The following is a 26,679-nucleotide window of genomic DNA, read 5'->3' on the forward strand; positions in this document are numbered from 1 at the left end:
TAACAATATGTCACTTAAAAATAAGGTAATGAAAAAATTTCATTTGTATAGCGTTACGCACAAATATCTGTAAGTGTAAATGTCTTTAGAATATGTTGAGTTGTGTATATGGACAATCATGTATATTATATGTAAGAAAGTTTTTAAAAATTTTCTAACAAACTTAAGTCTTTTTTTGCTTAAACTGTTATGTTAAAATAGCAGTAACAAAAAAAAGCTGAAAAATGTATTATGCTCGGGGGTATGATTTAAACCCACAGAAACAGTAGTTGTGTAGATTCTGTGTACATCGCACTTAGCCACTGAGCTATCAAAAAATAGGTATAAATGAAAAAAAAACTGTTTTATAAATCTTTTATAACAACTGCAACTGACTTTAAGCGGGTTACTCTAAATTAACAATTATAATGCATAAATATGTATTCTTAAATGTTGTATGCTTATGTAAAAAATCCACACATAACGTTATGTATAGGATCGTGTATAATTTATGTGTAATATAAGAAAACTTTTAAAACTTTTCTAATAATTAAAAGTTTTTTTTACTTAAACTGTTTTGTTTTGAATTTTTGTATTTATGTTATTGCATTTTAAAATAATCTACAAGATTGAAGAACCACGAAACACATTTTCTTGCCATGACTTACCCCTCCCTTAATAATTTCTGTTTGCTTAATATAAGTCATCTTCTTAAATCTGCCAAATACAATAATAAAAACAGCTCAAATTAAAAAAATTAACAGATTTTTGTATTACAATAACTCTCAAACAGCTGAAAAAGTACCTTGTGGTCATCTAATTAAATCCACCCAACCCAGTATTAAAAACAGTTCAACTATAAGATTTAAAAATAAATGGATTTTTGCATTATGATGTGCACCAACTGAGCTCTCAAACAACTGAAAAAATACCATTTAGTCTGTTCCTCTTCATATATCATTTATCAAGCAATTGGTTTCATTTCTTTCATTTACAGGCTTTCATAATACTTAATTTACATTCATTAACAAGTTATAAATTACATCTATTTGAAACAACAAAAAATCTTGCCTACAACTTTGGCGTTATTGCTTGCTAACGTGTGATGTTTTTGTTGTGATGTTTCAATCATTTACTTAAAGCCAAAAACTAACTTTTGAATAAATATATAGTTTTTTATGTTACTGTGATTTTTGATTTTTATTGTTGTTCTTTAGGGAGTATTTTCAGCTTTCCAATCAAATTTTAAAAACTTTTAACAACGGCAATCTCAGAATGTAAGTTTCTCATTTATTGTTTAATATGTGACTAAATTTAGTCATATGTTTTTGCATTTTTAATTTTTCAAATAAATTAAAATGATAAATATAAATGTGCATTCAGTGTTTTAAATAATATTTTATATCATTTTTTAGGTGGATTTCATGCTGCTATAATTAATTTAAAAGTCTTTAAATCGCTAGTCATTTTCTAAAGACTAATTATTGTAAATCTTCATACCATTTAATAAAATCTTTTTAAATAATTGTAATTCAAATTGTTATAATTAGTACTTTTAATTTTTAAATTGTTTACTATTTATTATTACTTTATATTGAAATATCTAAGCCCAATAATAATAAAACCAATATGGCCTGATTTCTCATTTAAAGTACGCCATATATTTGAATTTTCTGTTGAGTGTTTATTGCTTATTTTACAGGTTTTCATTTGCTTTGCAAATAATCATAATCTTAATGAGAGGAAATTTTATTATAACCTGGGAAGGTAAAACACTAGGAGGAATGTCTTGAAATAATCATCTATGTTAAAGATACTTATGTTAAGTGTTTACATTTTCAATTAGGTAAAAACCTTTCAAAATAAATTAACTAGGTGAGGGTCTTAATAAGCTCTAGGTATGCAGAAAAAGTGTGCATATTTTTTTTTCGCTCTAAAATCAATTTTTAAATAAATTATTTGAAGTAAATAAGAAATAAGTATAGAAATGATCGGTGTTGATTAAACTTATCAAGACCCATACTTAACTGGTCTGGCCAGCTAGTATATATATATACTTGAAAATAGAAAGTAAACTGAAGTAAAAGAAAGAAAAAAAAAAGTGAAGAAATTAATCTTTTTTTGCATTTATTAAAAGCTAAAGCAACAAATATTTTAAATTGTAAGATACAGAACATTTACAAAAAAAAATTTATTTAACTTCATTTTAATATTGTTAACACTGTAAAGTCATCATTTTATTAATTTTTTTGACATCAGTTTTGTTTTCAGTGAAACTGAAAACAAAACTGTTGTCAAGAACACAAAACTGTTGTTTTTCTATGTTAACTGAATTTTCATTGATTTATATTTTGAAAAAGGTTATACTCTTTTAGTTTTTTTTGTTCATTTATCTAAACATAAATATGAAAAATTTACAATAATTTATTTTAAACTCACATAAATAAGGTTAGGTGTCACTCACATACTTAAATGGAGTAGTAACTTGTATACTTAAATGGAGTGACACCTAAAAAAAAAACTGCAAATAAAACATACAAAAAATTTATAATAAAAATAAAAAAATAAAAAAGAATAAAAAAAATAAACAATAAAGAAAGAAAACTAACATAAACCCAAGAGAGGAAAAAAAAATAAAATAAAATAAAATTAAACACTAAAAAACATTACAAATAATAACTATAATATAATAACTTAATATATGTTGGAATGAATGTTGGTAATAAAAGGGTATTTATTTAAAATATTTTTTTTTATAAATGTTACTATTTAGTTCCAGTGAGAAATACATTGATGTTTTATAGATTGATGTTTTAGCAGTTACGCCTATATTTGATTACACTATGTAACGCAAGTTTTGTTCCTGGCTTCTAAGTGTTATATATTTTAATTGCTTATGTCTAAAGTATGTGAAAAAATGACTTCATTATGCACAAATTTAGCTCACACAACAACAGCACAAAGAAAACTTATTTTTTTCTGAAAATAGAACAAATTTTTATTTTATTTTCGTCATTATGATTAGGTAAAAACAAAAATTGCACAAGAAATAGACAAACACAGTCAGAAACCACTCAACAAGGTTCAGAAATGTTTAGACTTTCTAGATTTACAATTATACTGTGAATCACTCTCTCAAAGTATTTCTCTAAAGTATATCTCAAAGTATACTCAAGTAGTTCCCTTTCATGTTTTTGTTATACTGTACTTGGTAACCACGTTCAAAGTTCAATATATCTTGATAAAAGCACTCGCCTTGCTCCTCAGAGTAAGGGCCCATGTTCTCCTTGAATTTGTCAAGATGCAAATCAAGAATATGGACTTTCAGAGACGTTCTGCAAATCATTTTGGCGTAATTCTTTAACCCCACATAGTTTTTCACCACCAACTCCACACAGTTTTCAGCTTTGTGATTACCTAGGAAGCCCTAAACAACTGCAACAAAACTGCTCCAAGACGCTCTCTCTGTATTGTTCAGCAGTTTTACAAAATCCTCACATTCAATGATCTTCTTGATCTGTGATCCAACAAATATACCAGTCCTGACCTTAGCCTCAAACAGCTTTGAAAAAAAAATCTTGGAAAAAGGTACTGAAATGCTGATGACTCCTTGCGAAGAGGTGTCCGCAGCATTTCAATACTTAATGAGGCCTCATTAAGCATTTCAATGCTTTATGTGACCTAACTTAATGCGCAGTGGTGGCATAAGCACCTTATGAGGTTCTATTAGTGGCTCTGACTTCACATTGCTCTTCCCAACAAAAAACTCAATTCGTGAAATCATCTTGAAGATCAATAAGGAATGATACCATAATCATAAACCGTAGTCGTTCATAGTTGAATGCACTTAGCAACATTTTGACACTGGTGTAGTCCTCTTTGAGATGCACAGAGTGGGCCATCGAGTAGTTATTTTCATTGTGAAGCAACACTGCTTAAAGGCTCCGGGATGAACTGTTTATGAATAGGTGCCATTTAATAGGATTACATGCGATATTTATAGCCTGGAATAGACCGGCAACATCAATGCAGAATCACAGCCCATAACGCTGACTGAAGAAGTTGGGGAATCTTTGAAGCCGCTTCCTCTAATCCGTGACTTGTAGGCTATTATCAACCAAGTTCCACTGTTTGAGCCCAAATATCAGAAGCTCAGTATTCAATTTTGTAAGCCAAGGTCCTAAAGTAAATTCTTTATGTATTTCTGGTTAGGGATGTCCGGTTTTCTATCCCCATCTTCATCTGCAGAATTGTAGTTCTCATCTCCAATATCTACCTTGTTATTTTACTAGCTGCTGTCTCCTGAAGATGGCTGATGCCACCTAAGAGGGGTAAGAACAGGCAGATTGGGGCTGTGTGGTAATTGGGCGATAGAAGAAGGTATACCCGGATAAACAATCAGAGGGGCATTTTTGCCAGTGCGACAACTTTTTTGGGTTTCCCATGCAGAGGTAGCAGCTGCTTGAGCGATCGGTTGGCTCTTGCTGTATTAGCGGGATAGCAAACTTCACAGTTCACTTCTCTCCACTATACCAACCTGTAACATAGCACATAATAATACATAAGAATTTGAGAAAATTTTAAAATATGGAATGATTTCAAGATGGAACGTATTAGCCTACAGTAAAGGACTTCAGGCTTGGTCAGGAAGCGGGTGCGATCACACTTGATTACTTACCGCAAAAATAATATTTAGTTGCGATAACTTGGCCACATTTATTAGATGTTTTGAGAACATTTAATGTATTTTTAAAATTTTGTTTTGCGGACATACATGGAAACATACATTAAGAACATTCATGTTTATGAATTTGAAAAAACTTTGTTTTATTATTTTATCACTATTGCTCATTCACAGCGATACATCTACAGAGCCAATATATCGTCGTGAATGTATATTTAAAACTTGAATATATGGCCAAAACTTCTATTTTTGTAAACATTTTAAACTATTGATTGTTTACAAAAATAGAAGTTCAAAATACATATTTTTTAAATTATCAAAATTTTGTAAAGTTTATAAGTAAATGTACTTTGTTGTATGTATTTTTTATGTTAATGTATTTCTTTTAAAGCAATTTGAACAACTAATTTTTATAAACAAAAAGACTTTTAACAACAATTGCATTTTTAATGAAATTATAAATATAGACTTGTCTTGAAGAACTGTTTATATAGTTAAACTAAGTATAAATAAATATTAACTATTTATTTTTATTATAAACTATATATATATACATATATAACTATATACAATTTATATATATAATTTATAATAAAAACAAGTAGTTTTATTTGTTTATATTTAAATCAACTATATAAATATTTAAATAGTTCTTCAAAACAAAATATTAATTTAAACTGTCAAAAATATAACTAAGATCCTTTTTACATTTATAGTAAAATAACATAAAATGGCATGTTAAATACATGATATAAAGAATAAAATGATAGCATGTTAAAAACATGTTTACATTACTTGAATAAACTCGAAAAAATTATTTGTTTTTCTTACCAGCATGTCCATTAATGACTAGTAGATCAGTGATGTAACCATCTTGAGCATCATACCAACAATCTGATGCATACACTTTCATATTTTTAAAATCTCTAGCATCAGAATTTTCTGTTCTAATTATATTGATTCCATTTAAAAAAACAGAAAACCAATATTTACTTTCTAAATAACTTTGACATATTGTAATATAAGACCATACACCTAGCCTTAGAGGAGGTGTTTCAATGTAAAATGTTGTACTTCCATTCACTGCAGCAAAAATCACAAGTTTACCAGAACCATCTTCATGAAACCAAATGCCAGGGTTTCTGTCACCATAAACTTCGTTATTATTACCCAAAGTTATGTGAAGAACACTTTTTAAACCCTTAGTGTAATTAATGGGTTTTACATTGAAAGACACAGTGTAAACTTTCTTTAAAACTTTGAGAGTTCCAACCAATGAACCATGAATAATGGTAAACTCTTTACTGTTGAGTATATAATCTATCAACAATATGCAAAATATAAATAAAAAACAATATGCAAAATATAAACCCAAATAAATTAAAACTTAAAAATAATTTACAATTAATTAATCTTATACAGAGTTAGAAAAAAAAATCAAAGAAAAAAATATTGTGAAAAATAAACTTTTGAGAGAAAGTTAAAAAAAAATTTATGACTATGGAGCATGATCTCCAGCTCTTCATTCTTTTCGAGACATAGATAGAATTGGCTCACAAACCAGATAGTAAAACTACTTGATGAGTTACATCCCAGTACAGTAAAATAATAGCTTTTTTAATTAAACCCATATTCATAACAATCTCTAAGGATGCTCATTTTTATAATATTTATCAGTGTTTATTTGACCAATTTATGACATCTAGATTTTGGGTAAGCTTTCAAGTATTGCTGATTACATTTTGATAAAAGCTCAAAGCATAATGGTTAAAATTGGTTACTAAACACATTAAAAGTTCTGAGGTAAAAACAAATCAAAGAAGTTAATAGGATTAGAATTTGGTACATTGTTTATTTGGGGGCAAATACAGCTGTAAAAAAGCATTATGAGGATCAAAATCATTTTCAAGAACAGGATGCTCCTTTAAGAATCCACAGATCTTATACACTTTTATCTTTAATATTATAATCAGTACCAGAATAAAGAAAACACACAAAACATATTTTCATCTAATTATATTGAAAAGTAAAAAGTGCGCAATGTACCATTTATAATTTTTATAATTTATAAATTGTACAATGGTACCATTTGTAAATTATAAAAACTAATACTTTTGCAATAAAGGTCAAAGTTTCACAAATCACTTTTAAAAAACACAATTAGGATGTGGCTCATGACACACAAAGGCCTAAAGTTGGTCACTGACCTGATACAAAGCTAAAAATTATTTTTTTTAAAGATTGTAACAGTATTTTGAGCTATAGCTAATAATATCAAATCAATTTGTTTAAAGAGTAACTTTTCATTAGGAAGTTTATAAAATTCATAAATATTTTATAATTTTTTTTTTTTTTTTTTGTAATGAAAAAACCTTTTTTGACATAATAATATGATCTAAAAAGAATAGGTAATAAGTTATTGCATACAAATTTTTTTATTGGGACGACTTTATACACATATATGCATACACATATTTTTATAAATACTAAATGTAAAAACAACTAAAATTATTTAACTAAATATTAAAATAAATGTACTTACCATTTAAAGAATTATAAGTAAGTTTTGATAATTCATTGTAACCATTATAATTAACAGGATAAACATTCAGTTGGAACTTGGTACCAATATCTTGAATGGGTATGTTACTCATACCACAAACAAGTTGATTAGACACATTTAAAATGTTTTCAGAAACCTGAAAAGACAAGTTAAAAAAAATTTAATACAGGACTGAAATGAAAAAGTCATAGCTTTTGAATTTTTTAAGTAGCTAAATGTTTAAATTATGACACTTTAAGTCATCCTCTATATTTTTTTTATGTAGATAGGAAGCTAAAATATGATTAATATAAATATGCTAAAAATTAATTTTCTACAATAATGTTCAAAACACATTTTTAATAATATCATTTATCGATTCATTAAATTCTTTCTAGTAAATTTTACTTTACTCATTAAATATTTTTTAGTACAAAATACATTATAATGTATTAAATATGCTTAAATTAAATGATTTTTCGGCTCATTTTGTACCAAACATCTAATTATGTGTTTGAAATGATTGACAACTAATTATGTTTATTGTGCTGATTAAGCATTTTTTTCATATTTATTCATAAATCATAAAAATTTATTCAAAAAAATTTCGTATTTATTCATAAAACAATTTTATTACACTGAACCGACATTACGAGAACTTACAATATTTTAGCTTATTAAATAAACTTTTTTCTACAACACTATGGCTCATTAACTTAGGCATCTCTTGATGTATAAATTTCCACAATCAGTTTATTATTAAAACCATGTTCAAATAGATAATTGCTCATGAGACAAAAAAAAAAGCATTCCTTTTTCTTTCTTTACTTTTAATTAAAACAGAAAATTCCTTTTTTTTTTTACTTTTAATTAAAACAGAAAAATCAACAATTTATTTTTCAAAATATATTAACTAATTTATATTGCTAAATTAAATTTTTTAAGCCCTGTTAACTTACATGATATTGTGTTGCACTTTTTGCAATATAGAAAATAAAAATTCAAAATTCAAACATTTAATATTCATTGGCTAATTTGCTCTATTTTTATCTGCACTGCAATCTGACTTTTTGTTTTTTTGACTAAAGTTTTGTATAATAGATCAATTTAAAGGAAGCTAATACAGCTAAAAATTTTAGTTTAGAACACTCTTCAAGATTTTTTAAGACTCTTCAAGTTCTTGTAAGAAAGTTATACACAATTTTGTCTATCAAGTTAACCATTAGAGCCATTGTTAGCCTAAACTTAAACTTTATTTTTATGTTAAAAAAAGATCATAAGTCTTAATTTAATGTTTAAAGTTTTTATTTTTGCTTACAAGTTTTATACTGGTTATTAACAGATTTTTAGTTCGCAAATGTTGATCAAAGATCCAATTAAAATTACATATATTGATTAAATCTTTTCTTAAAAATTTCCATTTTCACAACAATAATGACCGCAAAAACTCATTAAATACTCAAGAAACTAAAAAAATTGGAAATTAAAAAAGTAATTTAATATTATAACTATTATATTTTATTTAACAGTGATTTTTAAAAATAAATTATTCAATAAAATAAAACAGGTCATTTTGTTGTTGTTGCTGTTTTTCTGTTTTGTCTGTTTTTTGCTTGTTTTTATTTTGTTTTGTAACTAAAGTTTACTAAATTCTTTTTTTTTTTTTTGAACTAGATATTTCAACTTACTAAATCTATCACACATTCAGTTGAATTATCCTCATCAATTGATGTAATTGTAACCAAATATACACTTGGAATCATATTATTTTTTGAAAAAACATTTTCCCACATAAAAGTAATGTTTAAATATTCACATTTAGTTGAAACAATTTTAGAAGTGGATTTGATATAAGGTTTATCCTGTTCGTTAATCCCAAAATTTTCTAAATAAAACAACAAAACTTAATTATTTAACAATTTTTTAAAACAAAACAAACTTAAAGAGCAAAAATTTAATAATACTTTAGAGATAAAGTTAGTAAAACTTTGGAGATAATAAAAGCAAACTTAATAATATTTTAGAGATAATAAAAGCATATCTAAATACTTTAGAGGTTATAAAATAATACCTTATACTTACTTTAAACTGAAAATTTTTTAAACATAAGTTAATAAAGATTTTTTAACTTGGCAAATTATTTAAATATTTAAGATGAAAACTCAAATGTTAACTCTATGTTTAAATTTTATCTTCTTGACTGTAGTGATCCACTTAACCTTGAGAAGGTGAATAAAAACCTACACAAAACATCTAAAAGTATGATTGATATTTTATTAAGTAAAAGTTAAGCAAAAATTAAAACGCTTGTCTTAGAAACTTTGTTTAGTGATCAGTGTTCAGTTTTTGCAGCAATTGATGGTATCACTGAAGTAGTCAATTACTCAAAAACAATAAGAAGCAGGCAACTAATTATTAAAAAGATAGCAGTCATATCCAATGCAATCAATAACTCTAACATACAATTCAAAATAAATGACAACTCGGCCAACATGTGGAACTACTTCAAACTCAATATTATAAATATCTTAAATGCCATTTCCCCTAAAAAGATGATAAAAATACGCATCAAGAATAAAGACAACAATGAAAGGCTCAATCAAGAGTTAAAAAATCTGAAAAAATTGTGTGACGATTATCATTTTGATTACGTAAAAACAAATGATTTATAAATTTTTCAAATGTTTAAAAAAACGAGAAGAGAATTTATTAAATTAAGAAACAAAATATTAACAAGTTATTTAAAAAAAAAAAAAATTTAATAACTCAAAAGACTTTTATGATTTCTACTCAAAGTTCATCAAAATTAAATCAGGCTTTGAAGATACTCCCTTTCCTGATGATATACTTTACAACAACAAGAAGGCCTACTCAAACATTGAAAAGTCATTTTTTTTTAACAAATTTTTTAGTACATTCAAATCAATTTCCGATTGCGTACCTAATGATTCTCATAACTTTATTAACAATTTTTTCAATAATCTTAAAAAAGCTAATAAGATTAAAAAAAAATTTAATTTATCATTTCTTTCTATTAATAAATATGAAATCATCGATATTTACAAGAAAAAAACAGCTGTGGTTATTCAGATATTCCAACAAAAATTATTAAAAAATCATATGATTCAATCACCAATCCATTAATGACTATATTCAACAAATATCTAGAAACAGGCAGTATTCCAAATGAATTTAAAATTGGTAGTAATATGTCACTTTATAAACAAAAAGGTGAAATTCACAATATCAATAGTTATCGAAGTATTACTATAGTATCTCCACTAACAAAAGTGTTTAAACGAATGATTGCTAAAAAGGTAACTGCATACTTTGAACAAAATGATTTATTTAAAGATGACCAGCATGGTTTCAGATTCAATCATTCATGTGAAACTGTGTTACATGTTCTTATCTCTAAAGTAAAGCTAAGAAACTTTTTCCATTATTAATATTTATCAATTTCAGAAAAGCTTTTGACTTAGTAGATTCCAAATTACTGATTTTAAAGCTAAAACATTATGGTTTTTCAACTGATGCTTTGAACTTAATAAGCAACTATTTTCATTATAGAAAAATTTTTACAAAAATAAAGATGCATATTTTAATAAAAAACAAGTTAATATCAGTATACCACAGAGTTTCATTTTAGAACCTCTTTTTTTTTTTTGATTTTTATCAATGACATTAATTGAATTGACATTATTTGCAGATATCATAACACTGATGACAAGTGATACCAATATAAACCATGTAATAACAAAAACTCAGTTAGCATTTAATAATTTTATTGAGTAATGCTATGCTAATAAACTTGGCATCAATTGGGATAAAACTAAAGCAATGATTTTAACAAATAAGCATACATCTAAAATAATATTGCCAGAATCAATCATATTAAGTGATAAGTTCAAAATTGAAATAGTTAATAAATTTACTTTGCTTGGTGTCATTGTAAACAGTAAATTACATTTTACCGAACACATAAAAGAGATAAAAGCAAAAGCATAAAAAAAATTATACTCAATAACTAATATATTTGGTTGAGCCTTCAAAGTTTGTTTACAATTCTTTAAAACATTCTACCTAACTTTGATTACTGCTCAAGTCTTATAATTTACTATACAAAAAAAGAAATACAAAGCCTTGGCAATGCATACTATATGATTTTATTTTTACTACTCAAAATTAATACTCAAAACAAAGATACATTTCAAATCAATCAACAACTTAAAGCATACAACCTACAAAGTTTTCATCATCAATTTTTATGCAGACTAAAACTACGCAATAAAATAATTTATTACAAGAAACTGATGAACTTATTCAAACAATTTGATTTAATTAACCTTGATAACATCAAGTACAACACTCGAAATAAAAACTTTATTTTTAAAGTGTCTGACAATTATAATGAACAGTCATTGAAGTCTTTTTTAAGCAATATAATCAATAAGCATTGCAATGACAAGATCAAATTAGCACCAAAATAATTTAGTGATCTATATTTACTGAACAACATCAACTCAATTATAGCACATACAACTACTAACAACATTAGATTTGATGTCAATATAAACAGAATAAATAACTATATTGACTTTTATGTAAGCGAAAAATTAAAAAAAACAGAAAGACTAAACATTTAGATCTTTTATTTTGTATTTACAATAATTTATTATACTACTTGTATCTTATATTAAAAACACTTCTATTCACCAGCAATGGTAAAAGATATATAGTCCATAGAATAGAAGTTAAGAAATATATATACACACACACACACACACACACACACACACACACACACACACACACACACACACACACACACACACACACACACACACACACACATATATATATATGTATATATGCAGTCTGCAAAAACTAGGTCGGCCTTCGGCAATGCCAACACAAAAGCGAACCTCTCTTTGCCTTAGGATGGCATACAACTGCCAACCTGAATATCCTAAAGTGTCGGCATGCAAATTAAAATTTGTGTAAAAAATATATAATATTCATCTCATAAGATTTTGAATCAAGCAATAGCAATTCTGCTTGATTCAAAATCCTATGAGATGTTAGAAATAGCTGAACTTATGGCAAATGTTAATGTGATAGCTACAAAGTTCTAAACTCTATTAGAAGCAAACAACTGTGATTTTATGCGCCTGGAACTGGAAATGAAAATTGTAGTGGAGCATAGTAAAAGATTTATGCTTGGAAAACCAGTAGAAAGAGTGTGGCCGAATCTTTTTAAAATGCAATACCAGTTAGGTATCACGAACATCCTACATATAGTGGAATTATTTATTGCAATGCAAACTTCCGATGCAAAAACGGAAAGGGTATTTTCATCTTTGAGACAAATACTTTCTAACAATCGCCAAAAAATTTCTAATAAAGGGTTAGAAAGCATGCTTCATTTAAAATGAGCAGGAAGTTTTGACAAAACGTTTTATTATAATGCTATAGAATTACTTTTGAACCATTACCCAAATGGTAAAGTAAGAAATAATCCAAAGCGGATACAGAGCCATGCTAATGTTAAGAAATTAAAAGTATGCAAAAAAAAAAAACTTCAGTAATGACTGCTTACAAACCCTTGTTTCTTCTGACAGTGAATCTTCTGGTCAAGAAAATTTGATTTCTAACATTAACTTAAGCAATACTTCTGATGATGATTGGACAGAAAATTCTGATAAGTAAATTATAAAAATACTTCAATTAAATTATGAAAGTACTTCAATAAGACAATCGCCATTGCGCAGAAACAATGTTTATATATAAAAAAAAAAACTATTTTTAGTATTTTTAATTTTTGTTTTCGCTCCATCAATTTACATATAGTTACAAGTTCATACTATGCTACATTTAAATATTAAAAAACACCACTCCTACTACTGTTGGAGAATTAAATGCTTGTTCCCCTTAGAGGTTAAAACAACCGTATGTAAACTGTCTACTCATTTTATTAATTAAATTTGTCGTTTTAAACAAAATTTTCGTCTACAGCACATAAACTAAATTTGTATTTCTAAACAACGGTCTTTCTAAACAACGGTCTTTTCTTTTTTTTTGTTAAAAAAACAACTTCAAAACTTAAAAATCACTAATTCATAAATTAGCTATATACTTAATTTACTACACAAAATTTAACTGCTACATTCTTCAAAATATTATTGTCTGAAGCTATGCTATTATAAAGCAATCCTTTTATAACCAATTAATCATTACCCCTATCATAACGGAAAACAAAAAATCCAAATTTTTTTTTTACCGACCTGACGCCAACTAAGGTTGGAATCAGGTTGTGCCAAAATGAAATTCTTCAAATTTTGCAGACTGTGTATGTATATATACATATATATATATATATATATATATATATATATATATATATATATATATATATATATATATATATATATATATATATATATATATATATATATATGTATGTGTATGTATATATATATATATATATATATATATATATATATATATATATATATATATATATATATATATATATATATATACATAACCATAACTGTTTCACCAACTTTTTATGAATACACAACTGTTTAGGAGTCGCGTAATTAGCTCAAAGTTTCAAAAAATCATTATATTGGCCTTTGAAAGTGTCTTGATTGTAGCACATGCCAACATTAAATAGATATTTAAATAGTTTCTTTGCCATAGCTATTTAAACATTTTTCAATAATCATTTCTTGCACTTTTTCTAAATTTTCTTAATGTTTAGCTTCTTCTTTTGAATGGTAATCAGCACCGGGAGCGTCAAATCTAAATTCTCTTGCAATTAACTCACTCCCAAAAACTGTTAATTCCAATATTTCTTGATAGTCATTTCTTAATAACTTTTTCTCAATTTTTCTCAATTTAGGCCTTGTTATGAGATTTAGTTGGGTAACAGAAAAGCCTAACACAAGTAAATAAACTTTACTTAATAATCATATTTTTACATCGTAAAAATTTAAATGTCAGTTGCATATTTTAAGGTACGGCATTGTAATTCAAATTTAATTTGAAGTCACGTTAAAAATAATTCTTAATCTTTATAAAATATTTATGAAGAAGTACCTTTAATATAAACAATATTGCTTTACAAAAAATTATAAAAATCTAAATGTTGTTAAAAAAAAATTTCCTTATGAACAGTTAAAAAAAAAAAAACTATCAACAATTAAAAATTAAAAAAAAACTATCAATAATAAACTAGTAAACCATTTCTAATCGACATTCATTCTATGATCAATCTAAAAGATAAACGATAATAGAAAAAAGTTAGCTAAAAAAACAATTTCAAAACTTTAGCTGAACACAATTTCAAAACTAAAAAAAAAAAAATCTTTTCATAAAATTGTTATATAAAGTTTAATAAAAAAATTCTCTAAAATAATTTTTTCTGCAAACTTGATTATGGTTTATCCAGCAATGCATTTATATACAGCTATAAGTTCATAAAGCACTATTGTATATTAGCATTTTTGTAACGGGATAAAAAAAAATATTGATTAGAAACTATAACTAAATAATTAATATAGTTAAATGTAAAACGAAGATTTGAAAGTAAATTGAATGATATTTATTAAAAAGATTTTCTTTGTTTTAACTAGCTTGAAAATTTTAGCAGTAAAAAAAAATTAAAACTTTTTAAGTTTATCTTTTAATTTAAAAAAATAAATTTAAATTCAATAATATTTAATAAAAAATTTAATCTCTCAGAAAAAAATCTCATTGAAAAAAGTTTTGGCGTAATGTAAATGGCTTAGCGTGTAGGTAATATCACTATTTTGTGCGTAAAATTCAAATGGCGTAACACTTCTTAACAAGGTCTGCAATTGTTTTCAACTTATGCTAAGTTTCTACTTATTTTGAATGGCTATCAGTGCTGGAAGCTACAAATTCAAATTTTCTTGCTGACTAATTTACAAGGAAAAAAAATTCTTGATTCTAACATTTCTCAATAGTTTTATAATTACTTTTTACTCAATTAATGTAAAGTCAAGTTGATAAATTTCATCAAAATAATCACTACAAATCAGGTAGAACCATAAAAAATATTATCATTTTGTTTTTGCTCTGATTGCAGCAGTTGTCAGACCACACTATTAAATTCTTTTTCTGGGTTTTTTAACTTTTAACACTTCTAAAAACGCAACTAGCAATTTGGTTTTCTCCTCTACCACTTATGTCATATATAAAACCTTAATTATTGTTAGCTTTGTGTATGCTTAGGTTAAAACAAGACAAAAACATAAACTTAGTAAACTTGACAATGTGTTAACTTGGGCAATGAGAAAGCTTTTTAGCAACTTTACAGCAAGACTAAAAGTGATCATGTAAAATTAACAAATATCAACTTTTACAGTATCTATACTGTAAAAGTTGATGTTTGTTAATTTTACATGATCACTTTTAATCTGCTTTCTAGCTGTACCTGCTTTTCTACGATGAAGCTCTTGTAAATAATGAGATTACTTATTATTTGTGGAGTCATTCAACATGTTATTTTTCAGCTAATCACATGTATAACACTTGCCTTTTTTAGGGCGGCAGAATCTCAGCTTGGAAAAATATTGCTTAAATAATTTCTTGTAATAATTATATCCAACTTAGTTGTTAAGTTGGATATATATATATATACATATATATATATGTAAAGATTTGGAAAAATACTACGACAATTAGGAGCAATTTCAAATTAACATACACAACTTATGAAACACCCTGTATAGAGCTACATAAAATTGAACCTAAATCAGCGGGTGGAGTATGTTTTTCAAACACTATCTTGTTTTGGTTGTTCATGTAGGATTTCCATTCAGGTCAAAGTTTTTTTTGGCTTGAGAAATAGATCCTTCATTTTTTTTATGACATGTTTTTTTACAACATCCATGATTGAAAAAAAATAGTAGCCAAATACATCTTTTGGCACAAAGTAATCATGTTGCTTCCCCATTTAATCTAAACCTCAAATCAATGCTCTCAAGACAAGATTTTCATTTTTTTACATGATATAAAATAAGATTTTGAGTTTTCAAAAAAATGCAGACAAAAAATGTTATTAGAAGATAAAAGCTTTTTAAATAATAATAATGATATATAAAAATAATAAAAGAAAATAAAAATAATAAAATATTAAATAATTAAATAATAACAATAATAAAACAATGATGTATTAAATAATAATAACTTCATTGGTCTGCGTTTTTAAAAAAAAGTCAAAATCTTAATTTAAGTCATCTAAAAGAATGCTAACCTCAAGATAGCTCTTGGCTTAAGGCACACTCAAGTATGTCTTTTGAACTGTTGTACATTCAAGATCATTCTTTAAAAGTCATAGACATTCATATTGCTAACTATTTCTTTTCAAGTAGTAGATGAGGCAAAAGCACTCTATGATAAGGTTCCACTGAAAAGATGACAAAATTTTTTTCTTCAACAATGAATGAAACTCTCTGAAAAAACATTACAAAAGTGAATCTACAAATCAAATAAAAAATCAAGAAGAATTCAAAGAAAAAATAGTCAGCCTCTTTGAAACAAATTTGCAATTCCTCTCTCTAGTGTATCATTTGTGCACAGAAGGTTTGAACAAATATTGACTTTTTGGAAGAACTAAACTTTTCCATATTGATTATCATTAACTTTTAAAAAGCTTTAAAAGGGTCCGATATAGTGATATAGTATATATTATAGATATTATTCATATATAGATATTGGTGAAAAAAAAGAAAGCCAAAGTACTGTTCTTTGCTTGCATTGATATTCTTGGTAGTCCAAGCATAAAAGGCTTTCCAATTTGAATGTTGAAAGTTGATTAGTTTTCAACAGCTGTTGAATGAAGGCAGATTTCATCTTTAATGATGTTAACTTAAAAAAAGATCCATTGGTTATTATTTCTCTATTAAGGTATTTTGTTTTTGACTTTTGATTTATGACTATATCATGTTCCTGAAAGCTGCCGATTATGTGTAGGGGTAAGCAAAAAATTACCTAATAATCGGATATCCTAACTTCAGGTCCGGTATTCGAATTTAAAAATCCAAAACTATGGATATCCAGTCTGGAAAAAGCTAACCAGATATCTTATCTTTTTTTTACAGATCAGATTTTAACAATAAATTGCCGAATCCAATCCTGTTTTAAATACTTAATAGTTTTATAGATAATGTTGCAGAATAGCAAATCAATTTATTTTTTAGCCTTTAGCTAATTTTCATAATCATAAAAGAATTAAATGTTTATAAATAACAAAGATAAACTTTAAAGTAGTTACTTAAATCTTTTTTTGCTTGATTTTTTTAATTACGCTTTTATTATAGGTTTTTATTCTTTTTATTATTTATTTTATTGTTAATAGTATCTATATAATTATAGTAATAGTATTTATATAATATTTTTATTATTATTTAGAAACACATTTTTTACTTTTATTAAAACTCTATAGCAGATTTTTTACATTTAAGTGTATGTTTGCTTATTTATTTTATTTACTTTTATTCTTTCAATAAATGTTTATTTATTACTTTAAGGAGTGCAACAATTCTTTAAAAAAAAATTTTTTTGCTGAGAAAAAAATGGAAGGCACCATGAAGTCTATACAATGTTAAAACAAAGACAAATACAGCGTATATAACATGTGGTTGTGGATTCCTAAAGTACATTAATATGCAGAAAAATCTCCAGTTTGTATAAAGAATTCTGATTCAATTTAAACGGGTATTTCTAACTCTGAGATTTCTAAAAATTCCGGTATTTTTTTAACTATCAGAAAAATCGAGTAACCGATTCAGTTTTAACAAACTGGATCAATACCCATTTTGCTCACCCATAATACGGCAATTACATGAATTCATCACAATATATATATATATATATATATATATATATATATATATATATATATATATATATATATATATATATATATATTTACTTAAACATAATATTATATTTATATTATGTTTAAGTGATAGACACCCTAGCTCAGAAAACTTGCATATAAAGACGATCCTATAAAAATTATGTCTAGACCTATCACTTAAAATTTAATTCAAAAGTAAATAGAAGGAAATTTCTCAAGGGCTTCTCAAAGTTGATAGCAGCACTTATTTTTTTAAAGCTGAGAATACATTACAATGATTCACTAAAAACTTTGCTCAAAATATTCTCAAAAAAAAGGAGTATTTAATTGCACAAATTTTGGAGACACTGAGAAACTAAATTATGTTGAATGTATAATATTAAAATGTTGTTTTGAGTGTTGATTAGTATCTTTAATGAAGTTGTAATGAAGCAATGATTATCAAGTGAAAGCAGAATATATTTGAGTGCAGATGACAGATAAAGATGAGTCTATTAAATGAAACAAATTTTCTTTAAAATTCTCAAATAGATTAACCCTTTCAAAAAAGCCACTTTTAAAAAATTTTAAAACATAACTAAATGTTAGTTCAAAGATTATGATTCCCAAAAAGACCTTAAAGCTGGACTGTATAATGGTGTACACCAGGCTTGATGCCCTCTCTGCAAAAACTATATAGGTAGAGAAGTTTTAACTGGAGTTTTCATTAGCAACAGGATGTTTATTCTACAATTTTAGCTATCTCCATTACACTCAAAGTTTCCAAACAGCCCTTGAGTGCAGACAGTATCTTATTGGATTAGCATATACAACAAAAATAAATATTAAAATCTTTGTCTAACTATTAATAAGATTGATGTTTATCTAAATAAACCATGTTTTTCATATGGTCAGCATTATGTTGCAAGTTTAAAAACGAGAGCATTAATTAGCTGCTCTTTCTTGAAATTTATAAAACATTGTCACAGATGTTGCAAAAATTGTTTTAGTCAATGTATTTTTCTCTAATTTACAAATTAATGTTATTTATGATGTAAAGTTATAGTATATTGTGTTACTGGTATGTCGTGTTTTGTTATGGATAAAACATGTCAAATCAAAACGTATTATGGGTGCATTATCATTAACTAGCATACTGTTTAATAATAATATATACAATTAATAATTTATAGTTAATAATTTTTATAATTTATTTACTTTTAATAACAACTAAATCTTCTCATGATATAAAAAAAAGCAAATTATTACAAAAGCTTCATTAATTCTGATACTATATTTTTAAATATCAAGAAATATCAGAAAAAGGAAATACAAAAGTAATAAAATTACTATTGATATGGTCTGCAATACTGCTGTAGAGTTGACATCCAAATTTACATGATTCAGAAGTCTAAAAACATGCACTACTGCAGTTAGTATTAAAAAGCAAAAAAAATTAAAGAAATTCAAAAGAAAAAATAAATATTTTAAACTTACTTTTGCAGTTGTTGAATTAATACAGAATTTGAGGAAGCATGACATGCACTAGGAGGAAAAAATGTTTATTTTTAAAAAAGACTTTTAACTTAGTTATATAAAAAGGTTTAAGATTCAAAAAAATATTTAGAATAAAGCATATACCTAACTTTATTTACACTTTTTTTTTTTTTGTATATTTAATTTTTTTTTTTTTTTTTACAGTTTTACCATAGTAACATAAAAAAACTTGGAATAATCATTTAAAAAAAGATTTATAGCTGGTTAAAAAAAATGGTGCAATATTAAGCTAAGTCCTCAATATTTTTCTAGATATTTTTAATTACTATTTGTTGTTCTACAAAACACGCAAATTATTTTCATAGATAAAGAGATTGCTTATTCCATACGTGTTAACAGATTGATAAACCAAATGCTATTAACATGTTTTTCAACTGCTTGATATGAACTCAAATATTTTTTCTATAAAAACTTAGTTATTTAAATCTATAACTTGTATTTATTTTAAATACCAACTTGTATTTATTGCTAATAGTATAAATTTTCTTATTTAACTATATTGATTATATTTCATAGTAAATTTAGAATAAAATTTGACAATATACATAGCATCAAATAGCTCTTTAGCTGTGTATAAAATATTTTTTATAAAAATATTAGCTAAGTAATCAGTTAGTTACAGCCAAATATGTAATATTTACTTCTTTTAATTGTTACTGTTATTAATTTAGTAACCATTAGTCATAAGGAAAATCTCGAAAAAAAAAAAAATTCATCAGCAGTAACCTTGGGAATAAAATAAAAAAATAAAAATGAATAAAATGTATTACTAAAAAAATCAAGTAATGAATTTTGACTAATAATAACTTTAGCTATGTTGTATTTAAAACTTTAATCTGTATTAACTTTTCCAAGCTTACAAATTTTACAACTTTACCTAACAATTTTTTCTAACTAATATTGAAAAACAAATTGTATGATTTTGCTTTTCATGCATTTATTGAAAAATAAATTGCATGACTTTGTATTCCATAAATTTATTGAAAAACAAATTATGTGAATTTGTTTTCCATGCATTTATTTATAAAATATCAAGTATATATTTAAGTTATAACAAAAAAAATGCTTTGCTACTTTACAAACATTTACTTTTGAGTAAATCATTTTAAGTAAACAGATTTCTTTAACTTGACCTAACTTTTATAATAAAAGTTAAAAATAAAAAACTGGAGGAAGAAGCAATAAAGAAGAGTTAAAAGCACTGAATACTGAAAAGACTGGGGAAAATAAATCTGTCTCCAGCAATATATTTGAATAATTAAAGGTCTTTAAAAAGTCAGGAAACAAGTTAAAACACAATAAACTATTTGATACTATTTCAGCAAAAACATTTATTTTATAAAATTTCAAAAAAATACATGTGAACTAAGTAACTTAAATTTTCAAAAGCTTGTCAAAATCCATACAAACTGTATAATTACAATTATGTATATCGAATGAAATTGATGTTAAGATGATATTTAATTTTGCAAATCTTAACTAGTTTTTGCATTAGAAAACCAAAATAGTATCTAAAAATGGTTAAGAATAAACAGCTTTTTTCTAACATGTTGAGATGCATTGAAACTAGAGCTGTAAACCAAGATCTTGGATTTTGCAGAACAGTATCAAATGGAGGTAAACCAAGTTTTAAAAATATTATAGTAATGTTATACCAAGATTTATAACCAAAAAACTTTTTCACACATTTTATATATGCAGTTTTGAGTCTCTATAACACAATTGTATTATTCTTTTGGGACAGGGTAATACCATAAAACCAAACACAATAAGTTTTTAACAATTTGAATATTACGTTACATTTACTAAATACACCAAGTAACATGTTAACATAAGACAGACTCAATTGATTCATCATTGTTATCATTTTTTGTAGGTACAATGAGATATAGGTATTAAAAACTGACCAAGAATTCAAGTAACTTTTTATGATTTATTTACATTGATTTTCATATCTAATTCAGCGACAACATTAGTACACATATTTAATAAATGCTATTGTGCACTTAATGACAGAGTAACTTATACTAGAGCATGAGGCTCAAAGAAAGTAGTACTAAAGCATCTTCATTGAGTAAGATAGGCATTCCAGTGATATGACAACCAAGAACTGAAATGGCAAGTACTGCTTATATTATACCAAACAAATAAGATGATAGAACACTGCCCTGTCTGGACCAATAAATACTTTAAAACATACAGTTAGAGTGCTTTTTAACAAACATTTATCTGTTGATTATTGTGTCAAAAAATTGTTAATTGTTAATAGTAAGATGCTAAACTTAACAAAGGGAGCTTTTCAAACAGTGAGGCATATAAACTAATGACTTTAAAATATCAATATCTGTTTTATGCTCTGCTATAAGGTTGTTATCTGTGCATTATGAAGGTAACTGTACAGAACTCAATAATTCATTTATATAGCTCTAATCATTGTAGACATCAGGCTGCAGCCTGATGTCAACAAACTGCAGCACATAGTCGAACTTCTTGATAGCTGTAGTTTTCCATTACCATTTGTTGTAGTATTGGTAATACTGAATAAATATCAATAACAAAATACAAATGTAGATATCTATTATCAGACAATATAACATCATATAATACTGACATGTTACACATAGTTTTGAGTAATAATTAAATCGTCTATCTAAGATGTAGTTTTGTGACAATCATTAATACTATAAAACCATAAGGATCCATATAGTGTTCGTCAGCTAAAATGGCAAGACTAATGAGTTTTATTTAAACTTGCTTCGTGAGAATCAACGTCGAAAATAAAAATCTCATCAAAAACTTAGTTTATTAGGACGTGAAAAGCCATAAACAAATTTAAAGGTGTCCCGCTCAGGGTAGTTACGCTGAAAAGTACATTAACTACGCGTAGAAATTGCCGTCTGACGGCTGTTTGTTTAAACAATCTTGATGTTTCTGGTTTGCAAGATAAATAATTTGATTGTTTAAATGGAAAACGCTAAATTTCTTAAAGTTGGCTACAAACAAACTTTTAAAATTTGTTCAAATGTAATGTTTCTATCAATATTTTATACATTATATAACCTAAAATAATGCAAATGCGGTATATTTTAGAAACTTAACTTAAGCTTTAAGCTTTAGACCCGTGAAATCTCAAGTTCTTGACTGCTATTATTAAGTGAGGACTTTGCTTGATGGTGGAATTATTTTAGTTATTGCAAAGACATTTAAACAATAAAAAATTTCTCAAGGAAAGAGAAGAAAAAGAGCTTCTCATCTTTTGCTACTTCTCGGATTTGTGTTCCAACAATTGAACCTGCCATTTCGAAAAGGACAAAAGTCCATATTGTATTGTTATTATCAATACAATGTTAATGTACATATAGTGATGGCAGAGATAATAAAAGGAGGCTCAACAACAATAATAATAATACTTTTCTTTCTTAGACCAATATTGCTCTTACACACACAAGCACACCAACACAGTTCCGTGTTACGTTACACACAAAAAATATAAGAGAAAAAGCGTAACGGCTTAAACATACTCAGAACACAACAGCCCATTTATTAAAATTTTTCAGCATCAACAAAAACATGATTTTTACTAAAATAATGTCTAAACTGCTTGAGAAATAAAACATATGAGTAGATAAATAACGTATATAACTTATGTAAGTTTTATTTTTTATAAAAAAATATAAATCATATAAAAATTTTTAATTTTAATTTATAAACTAATTGTTAAAAGTTTTGGACTTGTGTCCTTTTCGAAATGACAAGTTCAATTATACCTGCAGTCAGCTTTAATTCACTTATATATGGAAATTTATTTGACAAATATAGAAATCTAGAGTCAGCATAGTACATATTTTTGACAAAACCTTTCATTAACCACACTTCCTTGGCATAATGCAGTAGAAATTTTGCATTCCCTTCTTGGAGCCCTAATATGATAAATATGATGGCTATAAATTCCCACATATCATCCATTTGAGCTAGATATAATTCAAAAAACTGAGCAACAGTTTCATGTTTTCATAAAGCTTTTGCAGTGTTATCGAGCGTACAACCGGAAGTGATGATACTTTGTTTCAATTAAATAGAAGAGCTGCTTCATACTGCGCTTTGCTGAACCAATAAACAATTTCTACTGAGTAGGATTGTAAACAATTCACATAGATGTGATAATATCTTCAGTATTATTACAATATAACAAGTCTTTCTTACTTGAAAAGAACTGTACAAATTCTGCTTTACGATATTTGTACACTCTTACGCTAGTTTCAGGAGTAAAAAGATTCCATTGTTGTAAGCGGGATACAAGCAGTTCATCTAATGACGTTAAAAGCTTAAAATCTTGAAAAGTGAGCCGCATATGTTTTGTCCTGGTTGTCCAGTTTACATCCAAAGTACGCATGATAACTTTTTTTTGTCATGTGAAATATTAACTGTAATAATCTTCTTTTCAACATCAGGTGCAAAACCGTCCATCGCCATCATATTCTAAAACAGGGCCCTATGCTAGGTCCATCAGCGGATCCCTTTTTTTACGTGAAAAATATTTTGGACACCATCATTAGACTTAACTTTTGTGTCTTGTCGATTAGAAGCAGTGGATCCATGCGCATTTTTTTTGTCTGCTTTTTCACCTATTGAATCTATTTCAAAATGATCTTCAGCTCTGACATCAGAATCATAATGTTTCTAAATGAAAAATATGTCCGAACTCAAATAATTTCAGAATAAATTATTTTCCTTTTTTGGTTTATTGATTTGATAACAAAGTTCAACTACTGTAAAATGATTAACCTGAAAGATTATGGACCAAATTATGCTTACCAATCCATTAACAAAGAAAAACTATTATATCAGAAAAATGTGGGGAATTAGTTTACACAACGGTCCGCATAATAGTTTAAAGACTATAGCACTCTTAAGTGCAAATATAAATGTTAAGCTACTTGTTAACTTTAGCGACTAATAACTTATATTTTATAACGAAAATAAGTTTAGCTTCAGAAACCGCTAAAAGAAATCAACGTAAAAAATATGAAAAAAGTAAAGAAATAAGAAGGTTATCTGAATTGTTGAAATGCATGTTTGTTTTCTACTTTTTAATTTTTGACAATGTTTTTGGTTCAAAAGTCTTTTCTTTTCGCAATTATTTTTAATTCAAAACAATAATATTTTACTCGGTAATAATTTACTATTTTCACGGTTACTACCACCGGGCCTCAGTGCTACAGTACTGCTATCCCCCACCCCCTCCTTTGTGGGGGCCATGAAACCGTAGACAAACTTCGCAGAAACTGTCTGCAGATTTTGTACAATGTCTGGACATAACAAATCAAATTTTGGAATTAAAATTGGTTAATTAATTAATTAAAAGTCTACTGTAGTTTTGCTCATCGGTTATTTAGAAGACCAATAGTGGCAGCAGCCAAACAAGGCTAGCTCAAAATGCCTTCATAGGTCCACTGAAATTTCATCTATAAAATGTGTGCTGGGCATCTAATTTTGTCATTTTAAACAAGTTTTTGGAAATTCATAATGTTTTTCTTCCATATTTTTTTTATATAAACGAGTGTTATAGACGCTTTTCAATTTTTTTAAAAAAGTTTGAAGCAAACCCAGCAAACATTCTAAAGACGAATTTAAGTGGACCTAAATAGACATTTTGAGCGGACCGCCGTAGCTTTGCTCATCGGTTACTTAGTGGACTATTAGTGGCAGCCGCCAAAAGTGGCTAGCTGACTTGCCACAATTAACATGTCGAAAAGTTATTTGCTTGTCATATATAGCGGCTGCCACTAATGGTCCATTAAGTAACCGATAAACTCCAATGAACGCTAAAAAATGTCTATATCGGTCCACTGCAAATCCACTAATAGTTATGGATAATCAAAAAAAAATCTTTATTAAATTTGTTTAAAACACAAGCAGAATACAGTTGTATTAAACAAAAATAAATTTTTATTTATTTCATTTTATTAACACCTAATAGGCTGTCCAAATTTTGTTAAAATTTTAAAGTTTTCAAGGCATAAAAGTTTTAACTCCTTTTTTTTTCAATTTGAAGTCACTTTTCAAGCCACCCCATGGTTCTTTAGTTGTTTTTATTTTAAATCAATTGTTTCATTTTTTTAGCAGATGTATCATCAAATGCTGAACTTGTTTTAACATAAAAGTTAGGTTTTAAAATTTTATGGAAAATCTTTAATAGTACTATTTATCTATAAGTATAACAGACAGAATACTAAACCTTCCTTGGCAGATTTAGTATTGTGTCCCATATACTTATACTGGAAAGGTTTATAGGGCTTTATTGCAGTTTTAAAGTTATAATTTAAGGCAGGTTTAGTATTCTGTCTCTTATACGAGGATCTTTTTTTACTACCTATCCTTGTCTTGTTAAAGACTTACAAATAAAGTCTGACTCACTGGTCTTCTCTATATGCTCTTTCATATAAAACATTTGGAAAGGTTCATAGGGTTTTATAGCAGTTTTAAAGATGTTCTCGAAAGACGATGCTCTCTTTCTTTACCAGTATCCTCTAGGGTATTACTATGTTCCATTCTTAGTACTGTACTGTTTTTACTTTATATTTAAGATTTTCTTAACTTTTTTTCTTTCTTGGCAAAATCACATGACTTTTTAATTAATTGGAACATGGCTGGTTTTGAATGTTATCTCTTTTTTGTGAAAAGTTAGGAAACTCACTCGAATACTGTCAATTGTTATTGCAATATTGTTGATGTTTCTCTATGGTTGAATGAAAACACTCTTTACTCTTTTCTTTTTTTTAACTAGTGCAACTTACATTTTTTAAGTTTTCTGTCAACCATTTTCTTGCTTTTTGTTTATTTTTTTGTATTGAAATGAAGGTTTTTAATATTTATGAGCTTTATTTTTTTAATATTATTTGCTTTATGTTTAAATGTAAAAAGAATCTATCCTTTGCACCTTTTTATAATTTGTATACTAAAAACGAAAAAACTAAATAAAATTTACAAAATGATAACAACGCCTGTCAACCAGCCTATCAAACTAATTTTGGAAAATATTTT

At 26.5% G+C, this 26,679-nt stretch overlaps 1 protein-coding gene across 1 annotated transcript in view; it reads right to left on the reverse strand.

Annotated features, from left to right (window-relative positions):
- The window catches only part of LOC136085586 (uncharacterized), a 75,850-nt gene that overhangs the window by 42,697 nt on the left and 6,474 nt on the right, over positions 1–26,679 (reverse strand). Inside the window, exons 3-7 of the mRNA XM_065806906.1 lie at positions 19,576–19,623; positions 19,429–19,489; positions 8,894–9,090; positions 7,206–7,362; positions 5,495–5,983 (exon numbers count right to left, since the gene is read on the reverse strand). Coding sequence (XP_065662978.1) covers positions 5,495–5,983; positions 7,206–7,362; positions 8,894–9,090; positions 19,429–19,489; positions 19,576–19,623 — 952 coding nt within the window. The remainder of the gene's footprint in view (positions 1–5,494; positions 5,984–7,205; positions 7,363–8,893; positions 9,091–19,428; positions 19,490–19,575; positions 19,624–26,679) is intronic.

The sequence above is a fragment of the Hydra vulgaris genome, chromosome 09 (assembly GCF_038396675.1).
Source record: "Hydra vulgaris chromosome 09, alternate assembly HydraT2T_AEP".
Lineage (NCBI taxonomy): Eukaryota > Metazoa > Cnidaria > Hydrozoa > Anthoathecata > Hydridae > Hydra > Hydra vulgaris.